This window comes from Oncorhynchus nerka, unplaced genomic scaffold (assembly GCF_034236695.1).
Source record: "Oncorhynchus nerka isolate Pitt River unplaced genomic scaffold, Oner_Uvic_2.0 unplaced_scaffold_1___fragment_2___debris, whole genome shotgun sequence".
NCBI lineage: Eukaryota > Metazoa > Chordata > Actinopteri > Salmoniformes > Salmonidae > Oncorhynchus > Oncorhynchus nerka.
This window is the reverse complement of record NW_027040482.1, coordinates 115,144-142,500: the sequence shown is the minus strand read 5'-3', so window position 1 is coordinate 142,500 and position 27,357 is coordinate 115,144. Positions and strand designations below refer to the sequence as shown.

Genomic DNA, 27,357 nt, shown 5'->3' with positions numbered 1-27,357 from the left:
GAGAGAGTGGGAAAGGACTGTAACAAGGAAATGGATGGACAATAAAACATATGTAGGGGGAAATATAAAGACAGCTAAATAGATGGATCAATGTTGTTTAACAGTAAAGCTAACCACTCAACCTAGGGGACTGTCTATGGAAGGCGGATAGATATAAGGGACAAGAGAGGTCTTCTGGAATACTTGGCGATGAGAAGATGGTTGGCTGACTGCCACTAGGGAAAAGCTCACCCAATTATATACATGTCTGTGTTTCCATCTCCAATGTGCAACCCCAGCAGAGCAGTGATGTCATCTGGCGGCATGGCACCGCCCACATTCCATGTGACTAGGTGCACCCTATCAGAGAGAAGGAACCCAGAATCTCACAATCACATACAGTATACAATTAATAGAAGCTTGGTTCAATCCGTAACGAAATAATTGGGCAACAGATTCTTAATGATCCGCAGACCATTTAATTACAAATAATTTGTCAGGACATGGGAGGGCACATTCCACTGGATGTCTTAAGGTGAACGCACCAATTTGTAAGTCGCTCTGGATAAGAGCGTCTGCTAAATGACTTAAATGTAAATGTAATGTAAATGTATATCTGATACACTTCGATTGATTCTCTGAGTATGCGCTCTCTCCATTAGCTTAATTAGCGTCATAAATTAGAGAGGTTATCAGAGAGCTCTGACAAAGCATTGGGGACACTGGGTATGTGTTGTGAGTGTAGATAATAACACAGAGTGGGAAGTGGAAATATCTCAAACTGCTGACTGTTACAGATTCTCAATTTGGGAGTTTCAGTGGCAAAGACACATTGTCTTGAGTTGAGCTTGAGCTGTACTCTGGTAGATGTGGTTTAACAGTTTCCTGCCACTGTGATAAAAGGAAATGACTCCCCAGTAAAAGTTGAGTTGGTCACATGCCACTTCAACCTGTACTATGGTGCTTGGGGCCATATATTGACAAATGATTGTATCCCCACCACAGCACTGAAGGTTTGAAGCATGCTCTTAAAAAGTGTTTCCTGTTCATGTTCAAAACAACTGTTCTGCTGTAGTGAAAGCTGGATCTGATAGAAAACGCACAGAGCCAGGAGCTCACCTGAAGTCTTCCACCACCTGAGACGGTGTGTCCGCGGTGCCCACCACAGAGAAGGCCCTCTGGGCATGAGGGTTGAGATGAGGAGGTATAGGCCTGGAGGACGGTGGCTGGGGAACTGAGGCTGCCCTCATTGAGATGGGGCTCCTGGCCCCTGGGGGGTGGCCTGGGACTTTAGGGCCAGCCTTCAGAGTGGTTTCAGTGGCCCCTCCATGCCCCCCATGGGGCTTGGCTGCTTCAGGCTGCAGGGGCTTAGGATGGCTGGCCCCAGCTGGAGCATCATGAGTGGTGGATCGGTCCTGGTTGGCCTCTGGAGGGTCAGGTTTGGGATCACATACGTCCACAGAGCCCTCTATTCTGGGGGTCTTCTGAGGCCGTCGAGGCCGCACTGGGACTGACAGTTGAGGAGCAGGAGCAGAGGCAGAAGGGTCGGAGGCTGGGGCTTCTGTGCCTGTAACTACTGCTGGAGTGGGGGTTAAAACCTCTGCTAGTCCAGATGGGTTCTCAGGCTGTGGCTGGCTTTGGCTCTGATTGTCTGGATCCATCTCCCACAAACTCACTGAAAAACAATAGCAGGAGAAAATCGTGATCACCATATTCCATCAAAGTGTCCCAGGCAGTATAGACAGATGTTTAGATGTTTAGCAATGGAAGACCAAAGTTTTACATGTCTGGTGATGGTGGGGAGGGTTATTTATTATGTGCTCTCATTGACACATCCGTTGATGTGATTGAGCAGTTCACATTCTCCCCACATTCCCCGGGTGCTCTGGCAGCATAAACCAGCCCCGAGTTTCTGGGTGGTTGCACTCTCGTGTGTGACTGAGAGCATCTGAAACAGGTCATTAAGTTATCCAGGAGGAGAGAGAGAGCATGAGAGAGAAAGAAAGCGCGCGAGAGAGAGAAGAGTGAAGGTGTTTAGAGAAAGCAAAGCATCGAGGGGAATTAGAGGAGGTGGGGAGGAGACGGAGAGTTGCAGCAGGTGTGGAGCAGAGGAGGTGGAGACAGGAGAGAGAGGAAGAAAGAGAGAGAGAAGAGAGAGAGAGAGAGAGAGAGAGAGAGAGAGAGAGAAAGGAAGAAGAAAGAGAGAGAGAAAAAGGAAGAAAGAAGAAAGAGAGAGAGAGAGAGAGAGAAGAGAGAGAGAAAGGAAGAAAGAGAGAAGAGAGAGAGAGAGAGAGAGAAAGGAAGGAAGAAAAGAGAGAGAGAAGAGAGGAAGAAGAAAGAGAGAGAAGAAAGAGAGAGAGAGAGAGAGAGAGAGAAAGGAAGAAAGAGAGAGAAGAGAGAGAGAGAAAGAGAGAGAAAGGAAGGAAGAAAGAGAGAGAGAGAGAGAAAGAGAAAGGAAGAAAGAGAGAAGAGAGAAAGGAAGAAAGAGAGAGAAGAGAGAGAGAGAGAGAGAGAGAGAGGAAGGAAGAAAGAGAGAGAGAGAGAGAGAGAGAGAGAGAGAGAGAGAGAGAGGAAGAAAGAGAGAGAAGAGAGAGAGAGAGAAAGGAAGAAAGAGAGAGAAGAGAGAGAGAGAGAGAGTAAAGGAGGGGGCAACAGTTCATACTCATATTTATGCCTTCCTACACTTTACACCTCTCACAGCTCTTGGACCAACTCAGAAATAGAGTGAGGAGAACACGCCGATGTACCGCTTATCTCAGCAGCTCTCTTTGTACAGGAGCCACCTCGCCTGCCATTCCTCTGGTAACCACGGAGACGCAGAGTAAGTTCACATCAGCTCAGAACACCTGCTAGACACAAGCGACGGAAACCGCTGTAGGGTCTGCAGCAATACAACCTGATAGAATGGTAACGACAACAGAGAGAAAGGGAGAGAGAAATAGAGAGAGAAAGGGAGAGATAGAGACGGAAAGAGAACCCTAGAGGGCACTTGTAGTAGAGGTCTTCACAGGTGAGATCTGAGTCCTAAATTCTTACTTTTGTCTCGGATCTGGATCAGGTCTGATATAATTGCCACGGGTCTCGGGTATGTGGAATCAAAATTGATTTACCGACTAGACCCGATTGTACCTGTTAATTTAATGTGTGAGGTAATGAGAACTATGCAAGTTTGTTATCTGGGTCAGCCAATTGCAAATAAATAAAACGTACTGTATAGCTTATGCCCACCTGAAACTGGTTCCGGCCACTCACCTCACGTGCGCCTGCTGCTGAGGAGGGCGAGCGAGAGCAAGTGAAAGGAGGCTTGGCCTAGGCTACTGTTGATTGCGAAGATGGAGGCCTTTTTCATTGAAGTAAAACAAAAGTTAGTGAAGAAAGTGTATAGTGAAAAGAAGTCAACAAGGGGAATGTCCTCTGTGAGAAGAACGTTGGCATGGCCAAATGGACTGTGTGCAACCCGCTATTCAGGTTTGATGCAATTTTCAAACTTTTATTTATTTTCGTATTTATTATAATTTGTTTTATCATTATTATTATTATTGTGTATCATTATTATTAGTTTAGACCTATTTAAGAACGTAACCAGTTCTTTAAATATGCTAAGAGTGTTTTGTTTCATTTTGTTGAGAGATTTTTGTTGGCTAAATTAAGTTGGAACATTATTTTTAATTTTATGCTCCGTATTTAGTTTAAGATAGGTTAAAAGTAGGCCTGTTGTAAAAAAAAAAAGTATATTGCTGTCATTTGTTGGGTAGGCCTACGGTAGGAACTCGCCTTTGTTGGCAATTGCTGCAATTACAAGCCTGTTCAAAACTTCAAAACTTTCGTGAACGTTTAAATCTGTTCAGTTTAAATATGTGTTTTGTTTTATTCCGTTGAGCCATTTTCTATGGTCAAATGAAGTTCCAACTATAATGTTATGTTTGCCGCAATATAATGTAATTACCGGTAGGCCTATAAATAATGACTTGACTGACTTTTGGTATTACTCTAATAAAGGTAAGAAACTTTTGGGAAGGTTTGGTGTAGCTATTATTAGGTTTCGCTACAGCAGGCCTGTGAAGGCAGTGCACACTGGCACTCCAACTCCCTCTGACAATTGAGGAAGAATGTTTCAGGCCTAGCAGAGTTACTCCTTTAATCTAACAATATAATGCTTATCGTTATTAAAAACATTCGGCTAGAAAATTCACGAATTAGCCCCCTTCTGTTCGCCTACCTGTATAATAGGAACATGGCGCCGGCATTTCTCTATATTTCTCTCGGTCTCTAAGGCTAGGCCTAAGCATTATATTTATAATATATCTAAATATACTGTAAAGTGGAGACGCCTAAGTATTATATTTATAAAATATCTTAATATAGTGTAGAGTGGAGATGCCTAAGCATTATATTTATAAAATATCTAAATATACTGTAAAGTAGAGATGCCTAAGCATTATATTTATAATATATATAAATATACTGTAGAGTAGAGATGCCTAAGCATTATATTTATAAAATATCTAAATATAGTGTAGAGTGGAGATGCCTAAGCATTATATTTATAAAATAGCTAAATATACTGTAGAGTGGAGATGCCTAAGCATTATATTTATAAAATTTATAAATATACTGTAGAGTGGAGACGCCTAAGCATTATATTTATAAAATTTATAAATATACTGTAGAGTGGAGACGCCTAAGTATTATATTTATAAAATATCTAAATATACTGTAAAGTGGAGATGCCTAAGCATTATATTTATAAAATATATAAATATACTGTAGAGTGGAGATGCCTAAGCATTATATTTATAAAATATATACATATACTGTAGAGTGGAGATGCCATAGCCTATCTGCATGTAGTGCCCTGATGCATTTAGTGCTCAAATCTGAATTATTGCTTTAGAAAAGTAAAAAAAGAATAAAACACCAGACTATAAACCTTTGAATATGCTACACATTGAAACACAACAAATCATTTTTAGTAATTTGTTATAGGCAATTTTTAAAGACCAATATCACTTGTTTATTGATGGCACTGGCAGTGCCCAGTCTGAGGTTTCTTTCTATCTTTCTATCTGAACAGGTCCTCGGGTCCATTGTCCTACATTCTGAACGGGTGTCCGTTTAAAAAATATATATTATGCATATCGGGTTGTGTGGGAAAGCCACAAATCCTTTTCAGAACGGGTCCAGGTTTTTGGAACCGTGAAGACCTCTAACGTGTAGTATGATGCAGCCTCTGGCCTGTGAGTGACCATGGGGCTGGGAGACATGACTCAGGGCCAGTCTGGGCCCCCTTCCCATTTCCATCACTCAACCACAGGGGTCAGGAGACAGAGACATGAGGAGAGATGCCTGGCTGGAGGAGAGACGCCATCACTCTGACTGTCCGAGGAGAAAAAAGGAGGCCCCTCTTGACTCCCAAGACCATTGGGCATCCATCCAACACGACATTCACTCACCCTCTATAAGGTCTATCTGAAAGTACAGACACCATACCGTATCTGTATCACAGAGCAAATGGCAGTGCAGTGTTATAGTAAGATAAGTCCAGATCTTAACTGTAGGCAAATGATCAAAAACAAGACAGGAAAACAAGAAGGGATGGTGTGAAAACAAAGCGGCTAGATCTTTATCATCCACTAATATTTACAATTCTCTTAAACCAAAAACATACAAAAATTCTTATCTGGTCTCACAATAAGTCACATGACATTCTGGAGCCCGAGTCGTTACCTCTAGAAGAGAGCAGATATGAGAGCTACAGCTCCTTGAAGGTCAATCCAATTCACGTGACATGTCCCGCTGAGCTGTACATTCATGGTAACATGGTGGTGTTTATGTGGACCAATAGCCTGGTCCCTGGACACATGTCTATAGTCCATATATGGTGTTTTTGTAGAGGAATGAGGAGGAGGGTGGCTGGTGATACGGCGCACGTGGGAGAGGGTGGGTACAAAACGAGCAGCGCTGACTGGGTATGAGAGTCAGGCAGGCTAGACTATATCATCCTATTTCTCTCAACCATACACAGTAGCCTATATCATGTTTGTTCCTTTCCTATTTGTACACATTGTCTCTCTCTGGTTTTATCTCATTCTCCATGACATAATCCCCTTCACTTCCACTCCTTATCTCCTTTTTCTCTCCATCGTCTCCTTAGCCTTTCCCGCCATTGTTCGTCTCCATCTCACACACACTGTTCCTCTCTCATTTATTCTCCTATATTTTGCCTCTTCCCTGTAATTTTCTATTCACTCTATTTAACTCTGCCTGTCTATCTAATTCTACACCTAAAATGATGGCTACGCTCACTCTCTGCCTCTCTATCTCCCTACACTCTGAGGTGACACTGGTGCTGTGCACTTGTATTGTGCCTCTCAGCCAACCCCCTCACAGTCGCTATCTGTGACGTCAACGTGTCACAGTCCCGATGGCCGCTGTCACATACAGCTAGAGATAACTACAGTATCAGCAGCCAATGGAGTGATGGGGGGATGAGGTCTGGACAGAATTACTGGATAACTAGAAAGGGAGGATAGAGGAGGTAGTAGGACTGGTAGTGAGCAATACAAAAAGCAGGAAAATATTATAATAAGATCATTGTTTAGGTAAAAGGAAACACACTGACTGACTAACAACTGCTAGTGTAAGGGAAAGGAGAGTGCACACTATATTATGAGCAGGACAAGGTTATCTATCTACTGTAGCTACATGTCTTCCCTGAGAACTACACATGGGCCTGAATAGACAGACTACACTGACTGACAGCAACCACTTCTCATTGCAAACACGTTCTACAGGGAGAAATAGCGGAATGATTTGATAATAGCAAATCTGTCATGATGTTTACATGCACCCCCCTGAGAGAGCAAGAGGGACGGTAGGAGCAAAAGAGAGGCAGTCCTTACAGCAAACACACAATAATACATACAGCTCTAAAAAGTAGAAACAGAAGTATATAGGCTGTAGAAAAATAGCAAAAACAAATGGCACCTACAATACCAGTCATAACCAAAGCTTCATGCTCAGATACTGTATTTCATTCTATTCAAGGTTATTCTTAATATTTCCTATATGCGTTCTGATGTAGCCTATCATAACATAAACCAAAACAATGTAGATGATATCCTGAACAGTGGTGGTCTTCTCTGTGTCACGAGTCCGACCGAGGGTGGCTTCCCTTCCCGGTCGGGTGGCGCTCGGCGGTCGTCGTCACCGGCCTCTTAGCTGCCACTGATTGTCTTTCCTCCCCCTCCTTGTATGTTTATTGTTAGCACCTGTTAGTGAGTCATTAGTTGGGCTTTATTAGACAGCCGGCCCGCCTGTTTTTTGTGCGTGATTAATTATTGTGACCTTCGGTTCTGTAGTAGAGGAACGTGTTTGTTCCTGGTCGTGTATTTCAGTTGTACTATTCTTGTTTGGGGCCATTTGGTTGTGAGCACCCTGTGGTGCGTTTGTGCATTAAAGAGCACAGCATTGCATTCTCTGTTTCCTGTGTCTGACTCCACACCCACGACACCCGGAGCGTTACAGAATCCCGCACCTAAATTGAATGGAGTCAGCAGGAGCAGCAGCCAACCCTCTCCCATCGATGGAGGAACGGGTTCTCCACCACACCACCGTCCTCCATCGGATCGGATCGGCGATGGATCAAGTGATGGAGAGAATGGACTGATGGGAGAGGAGTGGTCTCCTCTCTCCACCTTCGGCACCCCCGGCTCCGGACTCCCCATCTCCTGACTCCAGCACCCTCCGTCTGACGCTCCCGAGGGCTTATGATGGAGCGGCGGCAGGTTGCCAGGGTTTTTTACTCCAACTGGAGCTATACCTGGCCACCGTCAGACCCACTCCCTCGGGAGCAGAGAGTGTGAGTGTCCTCATCTCCTGCCTCACGGGTCGTGCTCTGGAGTGGGCGAACGCAGTCTGGAATGGCCCAGACTCAGCGCGGGAGCACTACCCAGAGTTTTCCCGCCGCTTCCGTGCCGTGTTTGATCACCCTCCAGACGGCCGAGCGGTGGGAGAACGACTATTTCATCTCAGGCAGGAGAGGAGGAGCGCCCAGGATTACGTGCTGGAGTTCCGGACCATGGCAGCAGGATCTGGGTGGAACGACAGGGCCCTTATTGACCACTACAGGTGTAGTCTCCGGGAGCAGGGAGTTAGCGTGTCGGGACACCGCTCTTTCCCTGGATGAGCTGATTGACATGTCCATTCGACTGGACAATCTGCTGGCTGCCCGCGGGCGTTCGGAGAGGGTCCTGTGTGTTCCACCACCCAGCCCCTCCGCTCCCATTCCGATGGAGTTGGGAGGGGCTGTGCCGAGGGGTACCGGAGGAGGAGGCCTTCCCTGGTCGGAGAGGACACACGGCCGATTGGTGCTGGGGGGGTCCGTCTGGGAGTAGAGATGGCAGGCGGAACGCTTCTCGATCACCCCAGGTGAGTCAGCATCAAACTCACCCAGAACCCCCTGTTGGCCACATGTTTGTCTTAACCTTTTTCCTTCATTTTGTCCCTTCTTCCCAGCATAGGGCGCTAGTCGATTCAGGCGCAGCTGGGAACTTTATGGCACTTAAATTAGGGGTTCCGCTGGTGCCGATAGATTCTCCTTTTCCCGTGCACTCCCTAGATAGCCGGCCATTAGGGTCAGGGATGGTCAGGGAGACCACGGTCCCACTGGACATGGTGACGCAGGGGAATCATAGGGAGCGTATCAGTCTTTATATTATTGATTCGCCTGCGTTTCCAGTGGTGCTAGGGATTCCCTGGCTGGCCCGGCACAATCCAAAAATTTCGTGGAGACAGGGGGTTCTCCAGGGGTGGTCAGAGGAGTGTTCTGGAAGGTGTTTGGGAGTTTCCATCGGTGCCACGTCGGTGGAGAGTCCAGACCAGGGTTCCACGGTGTGCATTCCCCCCCGAGTATGCCGATTTGGCGACTAAATTACCACCTTATCGACCGGGAAGGGATTGTACGATAGATCTCCAGGTAAACGCTGCGCTTCCCAAGAGTCACGTGTACCCATTGTCCCAGGAGGAGACGTTGGCGATGGAGACATATGTCACGGAGTCGCTGGGACAGGGGTACATTCGGCCCTCCATCTCACCCGTCTCCTCGAGTTTCTTTTTTGTGAAGAAAAAGGAGGGAGGTTTGCATCCGTGTATTGATTATAGAGGTCTAAACGCCATCACAGTGGGGTATAGTTACCCCCTACCTCTCATCGCTACGGCGGTGGAATCATTTCACGGAGCGCAGTTCTTCACAAAACTGGATCTCAGGAGCGTGTATAGTCTGGTGCGTATTCGGAAGGGAGACGAGTGGAAAACCGCATTTAGTACCACATTGGGCCACTATGATTACCTTGTCATGCCGTATGGGTTAACGAATGCTCCAGCTGTCTTCCAATCCTTTGTAGACGAGATTCTCAGGGACCTGTGCGGGCAGGGAGTGGTTGTTTATATCGATGACATTCTGATCTACTCGGCCACTCACACCGCGCATGTGTCTCTGGTACGCAAGGTGCTTGGTAGACTGCTGGAGCATGACCTATACGTCAAGGCTGAGAAATGCGTGTTCTCTAAACGAACCGTCTCCTTTCTGGGTTATCGCATTTCCACCTCGGGGGTGGTGATGGAGGGTGACCACATTAGGGCCGTGCGTAATTGGCCGACTCCGACCACGGTAAAAGAGGTGCAGCGGTTTTTGGGTTTTGCCAACTACTACCGGAGGTTTATCTGGGGTTTTGGCCAGATAGCGGCTCCCATTACCTCACTGCTGAAGGGGGGCCCGGTGCGGTTACAGTGGTCAGCAGAGGCGGACGGAACTTTCAACAAGTTGAAGGCGCTGTTCACTGATGCACCCGTGTTGGCGCATCCGGACCCCTCTCTAGCATTCATAGTGGAGGTGGACGTGTCCGAGGCTGGGGTGGGTGCCGTGCTATCACAGTGCTCGGGTACGCCACCACAACTCCGCCCCTGCGCTTTCTTCTCAAGGAAGCTCAGCCCAGCGGAGCGTAACTATGATGTGGGGGACCGGGAGTTGCTAGCGGTGGTGAGAGCTCTGAAGGTGTGGAGACACTGGCTTGAGGGGGCTAAGCACCCCTTTCTCATCTGGACCGACCACCAGAATCTGGAGTATATTCGGGCACCTAGGAGACTTAACCCACGTCAGGCAAGGTGGGCCATATTCTTCACCCGGTTCCGGTTTACATTGTCTTATAGACCAGGCTCCCAGAACGTAAAGGCTGACGCACTGTCCCGCCTTTACGACACGGAGGATGGGTCCACCGAACCTACTCCCATCCTTCCCGCCTCAAAGCTGGTAGCACCAGTGGTATGGGAGGTGGACTCTGACATCGAGCGGGCGTTACGGGCGGAACCCGCGCCTCCTCAGTGTCCGGCGGGGCAAAAATACGTGCCGCTTGGTGTTCGGGACCAACTGATTCGGTGGGCTCACGTCCTATGTCTCCTCCTGTTCAGTGTGCGCCCAGAGTAAGGCTCCTAGGCACCTTCCTAGAGGGAAGTTACAACCCCTCCCCGTTCCACAACGGCCATGGTCACATCGATCCGTAGATTTCCTGACCGATCTTCCGCCGTCTCAGGGGAACACCACGGTTCTAGTGATTGTGGATCGGTTCTCTAAGTCCTGCCGTTTCCTCCCGTTGCCCGGTATCCCTACAGCCCTACAGACTGCGGAGGCGTTATTCACCCATGTCTTTCGGCACTACGGGGTGCCGGAGGACATCGTTTCTGATCGGGGCCCCCAATTCACGTCCCGAGTATGGAGGGCATTCATGGAACGTTTGGGGGTCTCTGTCAGCCTGACCTCCGGTTATGACCCTGAGAGTAATGGGCAGGTGGAGAGAGTGAACCAGGAGGTGGGTAGGTTTCTGCGGTCGCATTGCCAGGATCGGCCACGGGAGTGGGCACGATACATTCCCTGGGCTGAAATGACCCAGAACTCACTACGCCACTCCTCTACTAACGTGTCCCCTTTTCAGTGTGTGTTGGGGTGCCAGCCGGTCCTGGAACCATGGCATCCGAGCCAGACCGAAGCTCCTGTCGGTGGAGGAATGGGTACAGCGCTCCAAGGAGACCTGGAGGGCCATCCAGGAATCTCTCCAACAAGCGAGTGGACGGCAGGAGAGGAGTGCTGACCGCCACCGCAGTGAGGCCCCCGTGTTTGTACCGGGGGACAGGGTCTGGCTCTCGACCCAAAACCTGCCCCTCCACTTGCCCTGCCGGAAGCTGGGTCCGCAGTGTGTAGGGCCCTTTAAAGTCCTGAGGAGAATAAACGAGGTGTGTTATCGATTACAACTCCCTTCCTATTATCGTATTAACCCCTCGTTTCATGTGTCTCTCCTCAGGCCGGTGGTAGCTGGTCCCCTGCAGGACAGTGAGGTGCCGGGTGAGGGGTCTGCAGTACCTCGTGGACTGGGAGGGGTACGGTCCGGAGGAGAGGTGCTGGATACCGGTGGGGGACATCTTGGATCCATCAATGTTGAGGGATTACCATCGCCTCCATCCGGATCGCCCTGCACCTCGTCCTCCGGGGCGACCTCGCGGCCGGTGTCGGTGGCGCTGTGGGAGCCGCGCGTCAGGGGTGGGGTACTGTCACGAATCCGACCGAGGGTGGCTTCCCTTCCCGGTCGGGTGGCGCTCGGCGGTCGTCGTCACCGGCCTATTAGCTGCCACTGATTGTCTTTCCTCCCCCTCCTTGTATGTTTATTGGTAGCACCTGTTTGTGAATGATTAGTTGGACTTTATTAGACAGCCGGCCCGCCTGTTTTTTGTGCGGGATTAATTATTGTGACCTTCGGTTCTGTAGTAGAGGAACGTGTTTGTTCCTGGTCGTGTATTTCAGTTGTACTATTTTCGTCCCCCGTGTTTGGGGCCGTTTGGTTGTGAGCACCCTGTGGTGCGTTTGTGCATTAAAGAGCACAGCATTGCATTCTCTGTTTCCTGCGTCTGACTCCACACCCACGACACACGGAGCGTTACACTCTGCAGATTTTCATTAAAGTCAATGACTCTGGCAGCATTGTTAAGACTGATCACATTCAGCCCACATCTTCCATGTTAATGGTTTAAATTACAGCTGAAGAGCGTGCTGATTTGCTCTGCCGCGCTCCAGGGCCACATGTCCCTCCTCACAGGGATACAAATTATGTCCTGCTGCTGCCACAATTGTAGACAGACCTCTTTAAGGTCCTAGAGCAACTGGGACCCAGAAGAAATCCCCCCCACCCACCAGCCCCACATCCTGAACCTCGGTTTCCAGAAACCTCAAATACAAAGGATCACCTCGTCATGGAAACAGTGTATCAACCTTTGTCACAAGACCGCAGGCCCTACCGATCTCACTTAACTAGTCTAACTACTATAGAACCACTGCATGCAGTCCTGAACCAACATTATTCCACATGACTGTAAAGTGAAAGTGAGTAGGTATTCTATAACAGCGATGGATGAAACCCTCCTCAGGTGGCTTTGAGAAGCTGGTATACTTTGGCTGAACAGGGTAGTAGAAGACTTTCCTTATGATGTTAACAGTGAAGGACAATTCACGTCTGGGTAATAAGATTTGGCGACTATCTCTCTGCAGAGGCAGCATGTCTGAGGCACCATGTCTGAGGCAGCATGTCTGAGGCACCATGTCTGAGGCACCATGTCTGAGGCACCATGTCTGAGGCAGCATGTCTGAGGCACCATGTCTGAGGCACCATGTCTGAGGCACCATGTCTGAGGCACCATGTCTGAGGCAGCATGTCTGAGGCACCATGTCTGAGGCACCATGTCTGAGGCACCATGTCTGAGGCAGCATGTCTGAGGCACCATGTCTGAGGCACCATGTCTGAGGCACCATGTCTGAGGCAGCATGTCTGAGGCACCATGTCTGAGGCAGCATGTCTGAGGCACCATGTCTGAGGCACCATGTCTGAGGCAGCATGTCTGAGGCACCATGTCTGAGGCACCATGTCTGAGGCACCATGTCTGAGGCAGCATGTCTGAGGCACCATGTCTGAGGCACCATGTCTGAGGCAGCATGTCTGAGGCAGCATGTCTGAGGCACCATGTCTGAGCCAGTAACCTGACGGAATCCAACAAATTGTACAGAAAGTAACAACATAGAAAAAAAGGGCTCCAGTCATTAAGGAGAATCAGTAGAGGCAGAACACAAGGCGGCTGTGCTTGGATGACTGGAACATTAGACAGGCCCCGTGGATCTGGACGATTTAAAGGCTTATGCAATCTCAAAGCAAAGTCAATTAAATACCTAAGTGTTCCGTCCTGCCCGCTGCTATCTTTTTAATGAGAAATGTGAAATCCCTTCAAAAGACCTTGCCAGAGGATGCGACAACACAACATGCTTTTGGGTTTGTGTGAGTGGATGAGTGCGAAGAGGGGTGACTTCATAATCTCGACACTGAACTGTGGGACCAACAGCCTACAATTTAACCGGTGGGCCTGTGGTTACAGGAGCATGATTGCATGGGTGTACAATATTTTGGGTTATAATTTTTTTTTTAAACATGATTTATTATTCTACCCCTTTTTCTCCCCAATTTTGTGGTATCCAATTGGTAGTTACAGTCATGTTCCATCGCTGCAACTCCCGCTGGAGAGAAGCGAAGGTCGAGAGCACAGACACACTGCACTGCTTCTTGACACAACGCCCACTTAACCCAGAAGCCAGCCGCACCAATGTGTCAGAGGAAGCACCGTACACCTGGCGACCGCCACAGCAGTCGTTGGTGCGCAATGGGACAGTAACTTCCCTGCCGGCCAAACCCTCCCCTAACCCAGACGACGCTGGGCCAATTGTGGGCCGCCCCATGGGTCTCCCGGTCACAGCCTGCTGCGACAGAGCCTGGACTCGAACCAGGATCTCTAGTGGCACAGCCTTTAGGCCTTAGACCACTGTCCCACTCAGGAGATACTTTGGGTTCTGTTTTAACAGAAATTAGGACACACTCAAATAATGAATCCCTTTCTCTTTAGGCAAACGGAAAAAAATACTCTTTGCCTAAGTCGCTATCTTCTGAGGGTTGTTCAGTCTGTGAGCTTCAGAATGAGACCATGAGAGGCCTGTAGGATTGAGAGCTATTGGCAGGAGCTTCAGGGACCCAGCCAAGGAGTCGAACAGGCTGATGATAAGAGACACTAGGGGTGTAAACGTCTGAGAGCAATAAGATCCAGTACAATAACCATATTCATGGTATAGAAATGCAAATAGATTATTTGAATTGCAGATGCCTTTGTGAAGTTATGATATATATATAAAAAATGATGCTCTTATAACAACACATGTATCAATGACATATACATGGGTTATTACCACTTCAAAATATAGTGAATGTATCCATTTTTTAGCATCAAAACTAACCTTATGTCTGCAGGAAACTACATCAATCTGTTGTCAATACTTATTTTTGTATCCATCTAATGTGAAACATTTCTGTGAGTTCACCAGTTTATCATGACAGAGGGCATAGGCCAAACTAATAGAATTGCAATAACCAGGGTTTGCAATGTGTTTTTCTGTCAGAGAGGAAAAATGTCCAACTAAAATCTATAGTTGAAATGACCATATAGACCAAACTGAATGAAAAAAAGCCATTCTGAGATGAGGTCATATCTTCAGTCTTATGTGCTTTAGCATATCACAGATATCTTGGCAAGTTAACTTGTGTATACAACATCCATTGGTACTAATGTTTTAAATTAAGTGACTGACTGAAGAGATGTAAATGTGTAAATGGATCTATTCAGGAATCCAATCAACCAATGACTGAATGAAGCCAGTCGCTTGTGTGGCCTAATTCTGCTCCTATTTTAAGGCCATTCTGAGAGAAAAAAGGTTGGTTTAATTTGGTGTCTCAGTCTCAGATCTTATCTCAGAGCATGTGTGTTTGTGTGTGTTAAAGAGATAATGATAGAGAGAGGGCATCTGTGTGTCTTCATCATTGAATGTGTGTGACAACATGATCGTAAATAATGACCAGAATATGGGTTTAGTGCCTATTTCAATCAAAAGAGTTACGCCATGTTAATGAGTATAAATGTATACAAACGCTGATGCATGGGGGAACACCAGTCTAGGTGCACAAATGAGTTTTCCACTCGACATAACAATGCCCTAGGAGGTTTTCATTATGATACAATCACTCTGCAAACTACTTACTGGCTTTTCATCTACCCACATGTGTTCAGTGGTTATATTCCTGTATCTGAACCCCAACCCCTCTCTTCCCTTCCTGAGACTGTAACTCAATCAGAGCTAAATGTAACATGATAGAGAAGCAGAGTATGGATGGATGCCATGCTTTCATACAGTGGCATATGGTTAAATACAATGGGAGCACTATAATACATACAACTCATATTAGCATAACATGATTTGTACCAACAACCCATGGTGCTTTGCACTGCTTTTCTGAGTAAGACAAGTCAAACTGATAATCAGCTGGTGTAAGAAGGGCTTTATAAATACATTTGATTTGATTATGTAAACAAGAACGCTGACAGGGTTTGTTCAGATTGCATGTCACCACCAAGTGGGCAAGCTTTTGTTTTGACTGCTTGTTGTGATCATGTTTTTTCAATGTAATAACTCTGTGACAATCAAAGGACACCAGATTAAATACATAAAATCATCAGAAATTATGATCAGGATTCGATTCAGTGTTGCGCTCAGGTCGCTTACATTGGCAGCGTCATGCAACGAAATGTCTTTACAATAAGTACAGTAGTTAATATGTTATTACATAACTACATCACCTGTTCAGTAAAGATTAGAGATGAAATGTTGTCAGACGCCGAATGAAGACTTGGTTAGTTGAGTATAGTCTGATGCTTGTTCGGCGCCTACCTCTCCTGAGGATGAGGTTGTGTTTAAGGCTTGTCAGAGGATGAGGTTTAAATAGCTTTTCCCTGTTACGATACTTTTATAATATCAGACCTGCCTGTTCTTCAAATATAACTATCGGCATCCAAGCGTGTTCCACACTGGCGATGTCAGAGTGGAGGACATGTACGCTGCCAAGTGAAGTGCTTCGAGCTTTCAGGTTCACCGGAGGAAGATACATTTCATAAACAAACGAGGCGTACATTCATATTCACCCGTTGCGCTTATTAGCTTCTGAATGATAAAACAACCTTTTCACGGCGAATGCAAATGCTGCGTCGATTAAACCGACGTGTCTTGGACTGTTTGGTAGCCTATACCCTTCAAATTGTGAACACCCATTCGTCCGGTTCTGTACGCGAACGTCCACTCTATGAATACACAACGTTCTTTTGATGATGAGTAGTTACGCCTCGACCACACTGTCAATGTCAGCGAGCAGACAGCCTACAGTAGACTATATATATTGGAGCTTTACCGCCGCACAGTGGTTAGATTTGTGGACTGGCCATTTACAGAAATGGAACTGTGAAGGTTGCTCAATGTCGCGCAATTTGGCGAGGTGGAACGTGCATCTTTGCGCGGCTTTCCAATATTTCATGAACATTGACAGTAGAATAAATGTGCCTCAATACTTCTTATTGACCATTTATTACAATCAGTCCTATCCGTGCCATGGGTGCCCTAGCTATGCTATACCCGCACAGGCGCCTGTATAGGCTACCTACCTAATGGGAAGCAGTGTTTCATCGTGCGGTGCCGCCCCCTAGTGTACATGGGCCGTAAAAGCTATAGGCGCACAATACACCTGCATCCCTTCACCGACTCCAGGGGAGCGCGCCCCTCCACATTTAAAAGTTATATTGTTACTTCAGTAGTCATCCTAGGTTTATACTGTCTGATGTGGCCTATTATTTATCAATGGTCCACTACTTGTGTTTCTAAGGGTTTCTCAGTTAGGCTACCAGAGGCAGTATCCTAGTCACATTCATTAAAAGGTTTACCCAATATCTGTATGTACAGTGGGGCAAAAAAGTATTTAGTCAGCCACCAATTGTGCAAGTTCTCCCACTTAAAAAGATGAGAGAGGCCTGTAATTTTCATCATAGGTACACTTCAACTATGACAGACAAAATGAGGGGGAAAAATCCAGAAAATCATATTGTAGGCTTTTTAATGAATTTATTTGCAAATTTTGGTGGAAAATAAGTATTTGGTCACCTACAAACAAGCAAGATTTCTGGCTCTCACAGACCTGTAACTTCTTCTTTAAGAGGCTCCTCTGTCCTCCACTCGTTGCCTGTATTAATGGCACCTGTTTGAACTTGTTATCAGTATAAAAGACACCTGTCCACAACCTCAAACAGTCACACTCCAAACTCCACTATGGCCAAGACCAAAGAGCTGTCAAAGGACACCAGAAACAAAATTGTAGACCTGCACCAGGCTGGGAAGACTGAATCTGCAATAGGTAAGCAGCTTAGTTTGAAGAAATCAACTGTGGGAGCAATTGGTCATATGGTCAGATGAAACCAAAATATAACTTTTTGGTAAAAACTCAACTCGTCGTGTTTGGAGGACAAAGAATGCTGAGTTGCATCCAAAGAACACCATACCTACTGTGAAGCATGGGGAGGTTGTGGTAGATGACAAAGAATGGGTAGAGCTCATGTCGGAACTTGGTTTATGATAAAATAACTTGTATGTCCTAAACCACATGGACAAAATGTGGCTTGCCTTAGATACAATTGTGTGTCTCAATCACATGTTGAACATGTTAAAGAGTAAAATGCAATTGTATATAAGGGGCTGAGAGTCAGAAGCAAAGTGTGATCAAATCTACAGACAGAGCTACTGCACTGCAACCTAGCCAATTCTCTTAGAGCACCAATTGGGACTACCTATTACGGCTTTACTGGGTAAGTGAGATCGGTTATTACTGAACCAATTCTGAACTCAAATCTACTTGGTAAACCTGTGATTGTAATACCTCACAAAATAGACCCTGACACGGTCTCCACTGAGCGGAATAGCGAGTACTGAACAAATATTGTTTCAATCTCAGTTCAAGAATTTTGGATTGGGGAATTGTTGGTAATACTACTCACTATAGTATAAGCGATAGGGTTCCTACAAAGAGACATAGTTGATACCTAAATTCAGAAAGACCTCTGACCAAGCCGGCTTATACGCTCTACTCTACCGACCTGGTAAATATACTTGCATGTAGACACGTTATAAACTGATATAGGGTTAAGTTAGGAATTTATTGTTACTGGATAAAAAGTGTATGTGAATTGCTGTGTTGATGCTTGATGATTGAATACAAATAAATGTGCATTTTGACGCTTAATTGTTAAGCGATATGCTAAACTATAACTAAGACTCGTTGAGTACAGTTATTACAAAGGGGTTAATTTATAATAGTCTCCTACAGAGGAAGGAGAGGGACGCCCTGGTCGAACCAGACCAGCTATATATATAAGTTACCAAAGGTAGAGAATCTAGAGGCAACTTGAGTACTTATACCCGGAAACAGTTCTTATTACTTATCCAAGTCTCACACCTAAACCGGACAACGAGCAAACAAGGAATCAGATGGAAAGCAACTGGGGTAGCTTCGGCTATACCCACGTTACCTGACAAACCAGGTAAACAAAACTCAAGACCCTCAAGTGACCAACCACCGGAGTGTCGACCCCCAACCGTGACAAATCTCATATCATTGTATGTACCTGACAAACATCCTCCTTGGGTAGATGGCTCATTCTGAAGCTGTGATTGACAGCACCAAAGTTACCTAAGCAACATCCCAGGGTTCCTGTAGCCCATTTTGGACCTACTGTATGACCTCCTGAATGACAGTGTAAAACTTCAAATGATAGTGAAATTCCCCCACTGATTGTTGTGGATGGGAATGGGTCTGGGTCAGTTCCACATAGTACTTGTTTGTTTGAAATAGTGTCTACAGTTAACAAGGATCTTGTGATGAAAATATGTGTTGACCTCAGTGGAGGCTGTTGAGGGGAGGCCTGCTCATAATAATGGCTAGAACGGAGCAGATGGAATGGCATTAAATTGATGGAAACCATGTGATTGATGTATTTGAGATCATTCCACCTTTTCCGCTTCAGCTGTTACCACGAGCCCGTCTTCCCCAATTAATGTGCCACCAATCTCCTGTGGTTGTCCTTTCCTAAAATTAGAACAAACACAGTTTCAGTGAACCAATCTCGCTCTCAACCACAGCATGCGACAATAACGCCATCTTATGACAACATAGAGCCCAACACTAAGAGCCCAACACTGGCATGACTGCCATTGCAAAAGGAAAAACCTCAGCAACAATGCTAAAATGTTGGAACCAAAAGCCTATGTTGCCATCAGAGCATATGAGCAGAGTTTAGTGGTTAGGTGCGGCGCTCCATGTCTTTTCCTGCTGCTCCACTAAAACCACTCCGCAATCACAGGAAAAAAACTGCTGCTCCAAATTCGCTCCATTCATTAAAATCTAAATTTAACCGACACCCATCTATTTTTGTGACTACCTGGACCTACCAATTGGTTTTTAAGTACTCAAACCAAACCATACGGATTTGAATGAAAATGATTTTAATTAACATGAAAAAGTGAATGTAAGAAGCAAACATAATTTCAAATAGGCTAGGGTACTACGGGGTAACTAGCCACCCCCTAAGAACAATGTCTAACTGCTGACACAAAAAAGCAACGCTTGGAAAAAACATGGTATGTGGATGAATGTCATGCGTAGGCAAATAAACTATAAAGGGAAATAAATGGCTACAGTTTACACTTTTTTTGTTATTTCATGAAATGTTGTTTTTAGAAAAGGGGATTTTTTTTAAAGTACCGAGGTAACACACACGGGGGTGCCAGTTACCCCGTAGAAGATTATGGCATACTGTAGGGTTTCACACAAGTGTGTTAAAATCAAATGAATCTGTTTTATTTAGAAATGCTTTAGTAAGTAATACTAAGCTAAGCCTAGTTGTCTTATTTGAATTATTTTAATAAAATATGGGGGGAAATGGTGTCACACATGTTACTATTAATATCTGTACTATGAGGAGATTTGATGTAAAGTCCCTCTTTTTATCTCACCTGCACATTAATTTCCCTTGTTCTCTCTTTGTTGTTCTTTTTCCATACAATCCATTATTTACACTTGTACCAAATATGATTTGAATAATGCAAGATTTTAAATCCCAGCACTTTAAAATGACATTCAGGAGCAAAAGGTTTTCAATAGTTGTTTTTAATTAATAAAATAATGGAATATAACTAATAACATGAAATAACGTTGGAATATAACATTTAATAACAACAACTCATAACTCAGTAAAATTGGAGCACAACTCATGTGCCCCCCCTTCTGCACTACTCACTCCTAATCCAGCCCCCAGCTGTGACTAAAAACAGCGGGAGAGATGCCAACTGAAAAGCTGTCTCTTGAAAATGTAGCTAGCCATCTAGCTATATGACATAAAATGCTGTGTGAAATACCTAAAAGGCTAAAAAGTAGCATTAACTGTAAAGCTATCAGGCACTAGTGGAAACATTTACAACTGCAATTAAGTTACGTTATCTTTTTTAATGTATTTTACCTCAGACGATCTGGTAGTAATGTTGCTAGCTAGCCCTCCTATCAGCTTATGCTAACTAGCTAGATGGCTAGCATTTACTGCTAGTGAAGTTGCTAGCTAGCAAGTTAGCATAAACTAGCACTAACCAGGCTAGTCATTGTCTAAATGTCATGGAGAAACACATTCATAACCATGAAGGGGTAACTAGCCCCCAGTGGCCAGTTACCCATGGGGGCTAGTTACCCCAGCTGTGTTGGCATCAAAATCTGGGGTGTGAACTATGTTTCTACTCAAGCGTTGATTGACATGGTAATGGCCCAAAAATATTAGAGAAAAGTTGAAAAAACGGACCCCTCTGACGCTGTACTTTAAATTGTGACGTGTCATGACTTAATGTACAGCAAGCATAATGCAATTAATTCTATGTCGTACAGCATCTCTCCACCAGGTGTAGTGCTTCTCTGGCAGATTAAAAACAAGAAAGGGACAGGGACAGGGGGGGATACCTAGTCAATTGTATAACTGAATGCATTCATTTTTTGCGTCATCGCCGCAACAGCCTCTGTTTACCCGTATTCATTTACCATAAAATCATTTACCATAAATTTACCATAAAATCATTTTAAAATATCTCCAAAAGTTGTGATCACACAGAGGAATTTTGTTGTTGAGCACGAGCAGCCAGGGAAAGTGTTGGGCAAATAATTTGGTGACATCTTGTGGTCTTAATGAGAATTACAGGGGGGGGAGCAGTTATCCCAGGCGGCTAGTTACCTCCTAGTACCCTATATGTCATATTAAACAGCATATAAACATGAATAGATCAGGATAAAATGATTTAGGCTATATTATTTCAAGGCTATAGCCTACAAATAAATAAATTGTGAATCATTTGTGAGTGCGACACAATAGGCTGGTGGGGACATAAAGCGTACAGCAATCAAACAACATTTCGTTGTATTAAATCATTATAGTCTATAAATTGCGCCTTACTTATAATTAAATGCAAATTAAACTAATAATGACTTATTAGTGCTTTTGAATCCACTTAGAAACAAGAGCCACTGGGACACCCTTTTGGCCACTCTTGGCAGAGATGCATTTTAAAAACAAAATATGTATAGGCCTAAAGGTTTTTAGGCAAAGTAACCCAATCAAAACGGAAAGCTCCTTGAACGTGGCCTATTGGGCCAAATCAATTATGGCCTATTGTATAGATAATAGATCGAAAATGAACGAAACGTTTAATATATTATATGTTTAGATTATAAATACTTTGCTACAATGACACACTTAGTGATCTACCCGCCTAGTTAATTTATTTTAGCATGTGCACGGAGTAAGTACACCATCATGCCTTTGGGATATGTGTCTTTTCAGATTCCACAATGATTCTTTAGTTCTGGGCACTACATCACGGCACTCCCTCTCTTGCTCTTGGTCCTCATCTTTGTTAGTCACCTTGATTTAGCACCTGTGTGTTTTAGCAATTTCTTTATGGAAATATTTAGCGAACTCCATGACAATAGCTAGAGCAAGGGGCTATAGCAGCACACAAGTAGACTACAAATGCATGCTGGGGCCGGCATGCCCTGAGCTCGTGAAGTGAGCGCAACTGGAGCGAAATTGGAGCGGGTGAGAAGACCGAGACTCCAGCCTTTGGGAATCTCGATCAACGCTTCAATCAAATTGGGCACGTTCCGCTCCTTTCTCTGCTCCGCTCACATACTCTTAGTTGCCATGGGTACTGAAATAAGTCACTGCATGAAACTCGCCCCCTCCCCTTGCGATTGGACATTCTTTACGGGTCTGACTGCCTCCCTCAGGGCTGACCAAATAAAGGATTTAGCCATGTACCTGCAGATTTAAAGGGCACAAATTTCCCTGTGTCAGACCATTTATTATTTAGAATTAGGATTGTTTGACAGTGTCCTGACCATAGAGATCCTATTCAGTTTGTTAAGTATTCTAATTCCTAATTATATGGTCCTGACACTAAATTAGATAAACTGTCAAAAAGGTTCTGTCACAAAGTAGACCAAAAAGCAGTTAGTCTACACAGCTGTTTCCTCTGAGGAATGCTAGTCTACTTTATCGTCTACAATCACTGAGTTAATTACCATAATAATGTTGTGATATTGTATTAGAAATACTTGTATAATACCGTAATACTAGTATTATAGATGGATCATGTTTACTGATGTAGCTGTGTTATTAATACATCATCAGAATGTAGTCTAATAATAGAAACAAATATCAATAACTTTATCAATCAAATCAATGACCTAAAATGAAAACGTCAAGATCATATTTAGCGAAACACATTCTTCTAATTCATCCCAGGGCACATGCAGTGTAGCCACAGTGCAGTGCAACCCGAGGTGGCTGTTTTCCAGCTCTACCTTGTTTATCTACCAACGAGCTTCTGTTTTAAGGTACAATCAGTAATTTCAACAGTCTGACCCTGACACTTTTGTTTGTAAAAATGAGGAATGGGGAAACTGTTCGACAATTGCTAAATTGATATTCTTGAAAATTATAGGTATATATTTTAGCCTAGCCAGCCGTATGGCAATCATTAATTGAACAATTTAACAGCAGAAACTATTACAGATTGCGCCTTTAAGAAGTAGTTCGTTCATTCCCCCGCCCTCTCCAAAGGCAGCAGAAAAGCGTTTGACGTGGCATAGGGTCCGGAGATGACATAGTTGAACATCACCGCAGCTAGCCTGCTACATCTTGCTATTCAAGTATAGCCTACTGTAAGTAACGATAGGTTTGCAGAATTAGGTGAGCGACACGAACGACCAAGACCGTCTGCTCTAAAGCATGAATCTCCCCAACGTGCTGCAATCAGAGGAAATTATGTGGTTCTTCTTTCTCGTCAGCTTCCTTAACTGTGTGTCGGCCTATGATGTAGATCTGAAGAAACTGGATGGTCTCGCAAAAGCGAAGGTGGAGGTAGGCTTGAGTAAGAATATTAACGCAATTGCAAATAGATTCGTAAACAAAGCCACTTCAAGTAGCCTAAGATAACAATAATGAATAAGAAGCAGGCTTTTATAAACATATGTGTCGATATAATTATGGATCATGTTTTGGTATTATTGGATACACGTATAGCTCAATACATTTTGATTCGTTTTGAGGGAAATATTGGGTAGCTTAACTGTTGTCCTATGTGCGCATGCGTAGGTTTTTGGGAGGAGGAAAATGAATGAATGAATGAAAAGTTTAAACCCTCCTCGCATCTGCTCCTATGGGTGTCTATCCATGTTATTGGCTTTTGATCAAACATTTTGGTAAATAACATTAATTTCAATAGTGATTCCACTGCACATTATACTATTCTAATGGGTTGAGACTCATGGGCATTTATAGGACTAAATTATAGGCTATTCTCTGTAATCATTCTGTGTTACAATAGAATGCCAGTGAATTACGTCAACGTGGCTGCAAGATGAGACCTCAAATTACAGTGGACTAACAATGTCCTTTTCAGACATTCTTCTCATTGTGAGAACATATCATCCAGGGTGCATCACACCTGCCAGGATATTTGAGTGAAAAATGTGTTGTCAAGTTGGCATTTACCTGTGGGATATCTACCTATCAGCAGGTAGTAATGCATTTCAGAGCAGAGCTGTAAGCTTGGCCACATATCTATGTACCCATGGATGTGCAAATCACATCCCTCTCCCATGGGCTAAACAAAATATCATTACATAGGGCAGGGATCAGCAACTAGATTCAGCCAAGGCTTTTTTTCTTGAGCAGATGGTTGGGGGTCCATAACATAATTACAAATAATATGTAGACTGCAAATTGACCGCAAGAAGCCCAAACAGATATATTTCACTAACAATAATTAGAAACCTTTCTTACATTGTATACGACGATCATGTCTCTCTATAATGCGTGGGAATACTTGGGAACAGATTTCCCAAATTAAAATCACTTGGAGCTGATTTAGTCCTTTATGTCCAACAATGAAAATAAAATTGCTTATTTTTTGCTCAACCATCCGTGGCCGCCAGTTGGAACTCTTTCTTGCATAGGGCCTACAATATAGTATAGGCCTATGGTATCTCAACAAGAGGCAACGTGTTTTTCAGACAGTGAGTGCTTCACTTGTGCCCAGATGGTGCGATAAGTCCCTTTATCTGGTGATAGTCCTGACTCCTACAGTACTAATGGGTCAGGAGGACCACCTGGGTCTGAATCATACCCAGTCAGTCACCCACTGCCCTGCTCCTGTCCTGGTGGGATTTATAACCACTATCCTGCTTAATCTTTTTCTCAGTCTTGCGGTGGATGACAGCTGAACAGGCTGAGAGAGGTAAGCGCTTAAGTAGGCCTATTGTTATTAACAGTCCTCTCTGTATATGTACAGTATTATTGCTAATTTGCAATTGATGAAATGCTCAGAAATATCACTGCCTGCCCAACAAAGCAGAGTTACACTAACCATCAACTCTTCAACCCCTCAGGTCAAAGCCTTTGTGACCCAGGACATTCCTCTTTAGTATCCTTTCATTTTGGTGATGGCAGACGTGCAGAGTTGTGATAGCCGATGTGTGGTAGGTAGGTCCTCTGCCGTGATGTGGAAGCCATGCACTGGTTGACAATGTTTAACTGATTTAACCATCTCAGAATAAATCATTAACAGCCTTACTGTTTTATAAACTATGTAAGGGGCCAATCCGTATTTGAAACAATAAGAGGTAACCTCACCACTGTTCTGGTAAAAAGCTGAGGGATGGGGCTAGAGAACTGTAACCAATCAAATGTACCCTCCATTGACCATCCATGATATCAAAATTATAGTTTTAACCATGTTTTGAGGCTAAACAGTGTTTGTTTACAAACATTGTATTAAAACAAGCTTCGATTTTGGGTTCTGATGGGGTACGACAGTTGAACTAAGCCAATTTATTTAAGTTATATTCTTCAAGAATCAATGGTGGACATATAATTGATGGTGGATATATAATTGATTTATAAGTCCAAAAATGAATGTAGCAACTGCCCCTTTGATGTTAAGCGCTACCAAATGTAGTAACGAAAACAAAGTTACACAGCAGCTAAACTTACTACACATTTGTACTCGTCATCTGACCAAGTAATTGAAAGCTATTTCTGCAGACAGAAGCCTAATATATATATATATATATATATATATATGCTGATAGCCATAAAGAAAGCCATACCTTTACCCTGCAGATAGCTTTCTGTCCTGAAGCAGTCACAGCTCCAGCATGTAAGACTTTCCTGAAGTGATCTCATAACTGAAGTGCTTCATGCATTTCCCTGTCATGTATGGAGGCTGGAGCACAAAGTCCAAGCTGTACATGACCATACTTCCTCACTAGCTGGTGTGATGACAGACAGCACTGGTGCGTGAAGGAAGTTGTCCTGGCCTGAAGTGTCAGACACCCCTCAACTGGGTTTGCATTGCATTTCCTTGTTTGACTCTGTTTGTAACCCTTGACTCATACCATCCCAGCCATAACCTGGTAATGAAGCACATCCCTGGGGCTGACCCCGAGCTTGTCCTCCTCAACCACTACTACGAAGAGCTGGACGTAAGTGAGCTGCTGAAACAGACGTTTTACTGTACCTTTAATACATCTCTGGTGTTAATGATTTACTCTAGGCTCTCACTAGTGCACTATAATGGTTAATGAAAGATTGGTCATAAATGTTGCAGGCTTACTTATCTAGAGATGCATGCATGTAAAGGGTGGGCCTACTACTGCAAATAAATTGTATGACAAACTCATCTGTGCATGCTACAGCTTGTGGAAGAATAGAGAGCTCTTGTGAGGATAGGCATCTCACCTAAATGTATATGCCCTGTTCAGCGGATTGCCCTGTCTGACATGACCCGCTCTGAGATCAACGAGCTGCTGGAGAAGTTGGGCTTCTACAAGAAGGCTCAGCCTGAGGACCAGGTCCCAGAGGAGTTCCGCTTCTCCCCCGCCAAGGACAGCCCCTTCAAAGCAACCCCCTCCTCTTCAGCCTCTGCAGACAACGCTTCCTCAGATTCTGACGCAGAGGCCAAGCACTCTGACCTGTAATCCTCACAGCAGTAAAGAGTCTGCAGTCTGTGTGGACCTGGACAGACAGGGTTACTCTCCTCCAGTGTTGGTCCATGACCAGTTTGTTTCTGTAGCTCATAACATAATTATTTGGGATCAGAACACGGGACAAGCAGATCCTGGTTCAGCACTTGGGGTAACTGTCTCTCTGTAGCATCAGAAAAGGTTACACAATTTATCTTCCGTTTGTCCATTTATTTCAGGTGATGTGTATGATTTACCACTGTGTCAAGTGTCTTAAGGGGTCTCTCCTCTGATAATCTCTCTCGTGTGTCTAATGACTTCCTGTCCGCTGTGGAACTGAATGACGCCCCTGGCTGTAAAATCTCCTGATTGGCTTGGGGCCGATGCAACGTGTCCTGGTGGGTAGGGCTTAGGCACACAAGGGGATTCAAGTGATGAGATGACAATTGTAAAACAAAAAGTTTAACTTTCAATATTTTTGTATGATGTCCCATTTGTAGAATGTCCATCTTAAAATCAAACTCCCATTGCGCGCACACACACAGGAAAAAAAGTGTTAAGAGTAAAAGACACACTGTTTCTTAAATTGGTTTAATTGTTAATTGACAGTCAATTCAATGTTTCTGTACACCACAATGAATGTGTCCAAGCATGTATGTACAGGATTAACTAGTTTGTGGAAACTTTCTGGTTGCGGAATATTAAATTGTCGTAACCATATTTTCTTAACTCTGCATTGTTGGAAAAGGACCCATAAGTAAGCATTTCATTGTTAGTCGACACCTGTTTACGAAACGTGACAACATTTAGATTT

At 44.5% G+C, this 27,357-nt stretch overlaps 1 protein-coding gene and 1 pseudogene across 4 annotated transcripts in view; one reads left to right on the top strand and one right to left on the bottom strand.

Moving 5' to 3' along the window:
- The window catches only part of LOC115140089 (inositol polyphosphate 5-phosphatase K-like), a 46,966-nt gene extending 20,975 nt beyond the window's left edge, over positions 1 to 25,991 (bottom strand). The window contains exons 1-4 of one of the 4 annotated variants that reach the window (XM_065017029.1): positions 25,689 to 25,777; positions 18,995 to 19,070; positions 1,099 to 1,654; positions 232 to 339 (exon numbers count right to left, since the gene is read on the bottom strand). In XM_065017029.1, the coding sequence (XP_064873101.1) occupies positions 232 to 339; positions 1,099 to 1,640 (650 nt within the window). In that variant the 5' untranslated portion in view covers positions 1,641 to 1,654; positions 18,995 to 19,070; positions 25,689 to 25,777. Of the gene's footprint in view, positions 1 to 231; positions 340 to 1,098; positions 1,655 to 15,747; positions 16,277 to 18,994; positions 19,071 to 24,946; positions 25,095 to 25,688 lie in introns of those variants that run through there. The other 3 variants (XM_065017030.1, XM_065017028.1, XM_065017031.1) reach the window with 3 other exon arrangements.
- Positions 23,148 to 27,263, top strand: LOC115140090 (selenoprotein M-like; annotated as a pseudogene).
- Positions 27,264 to 27,357: the final 94 nt, after the last annotated feature.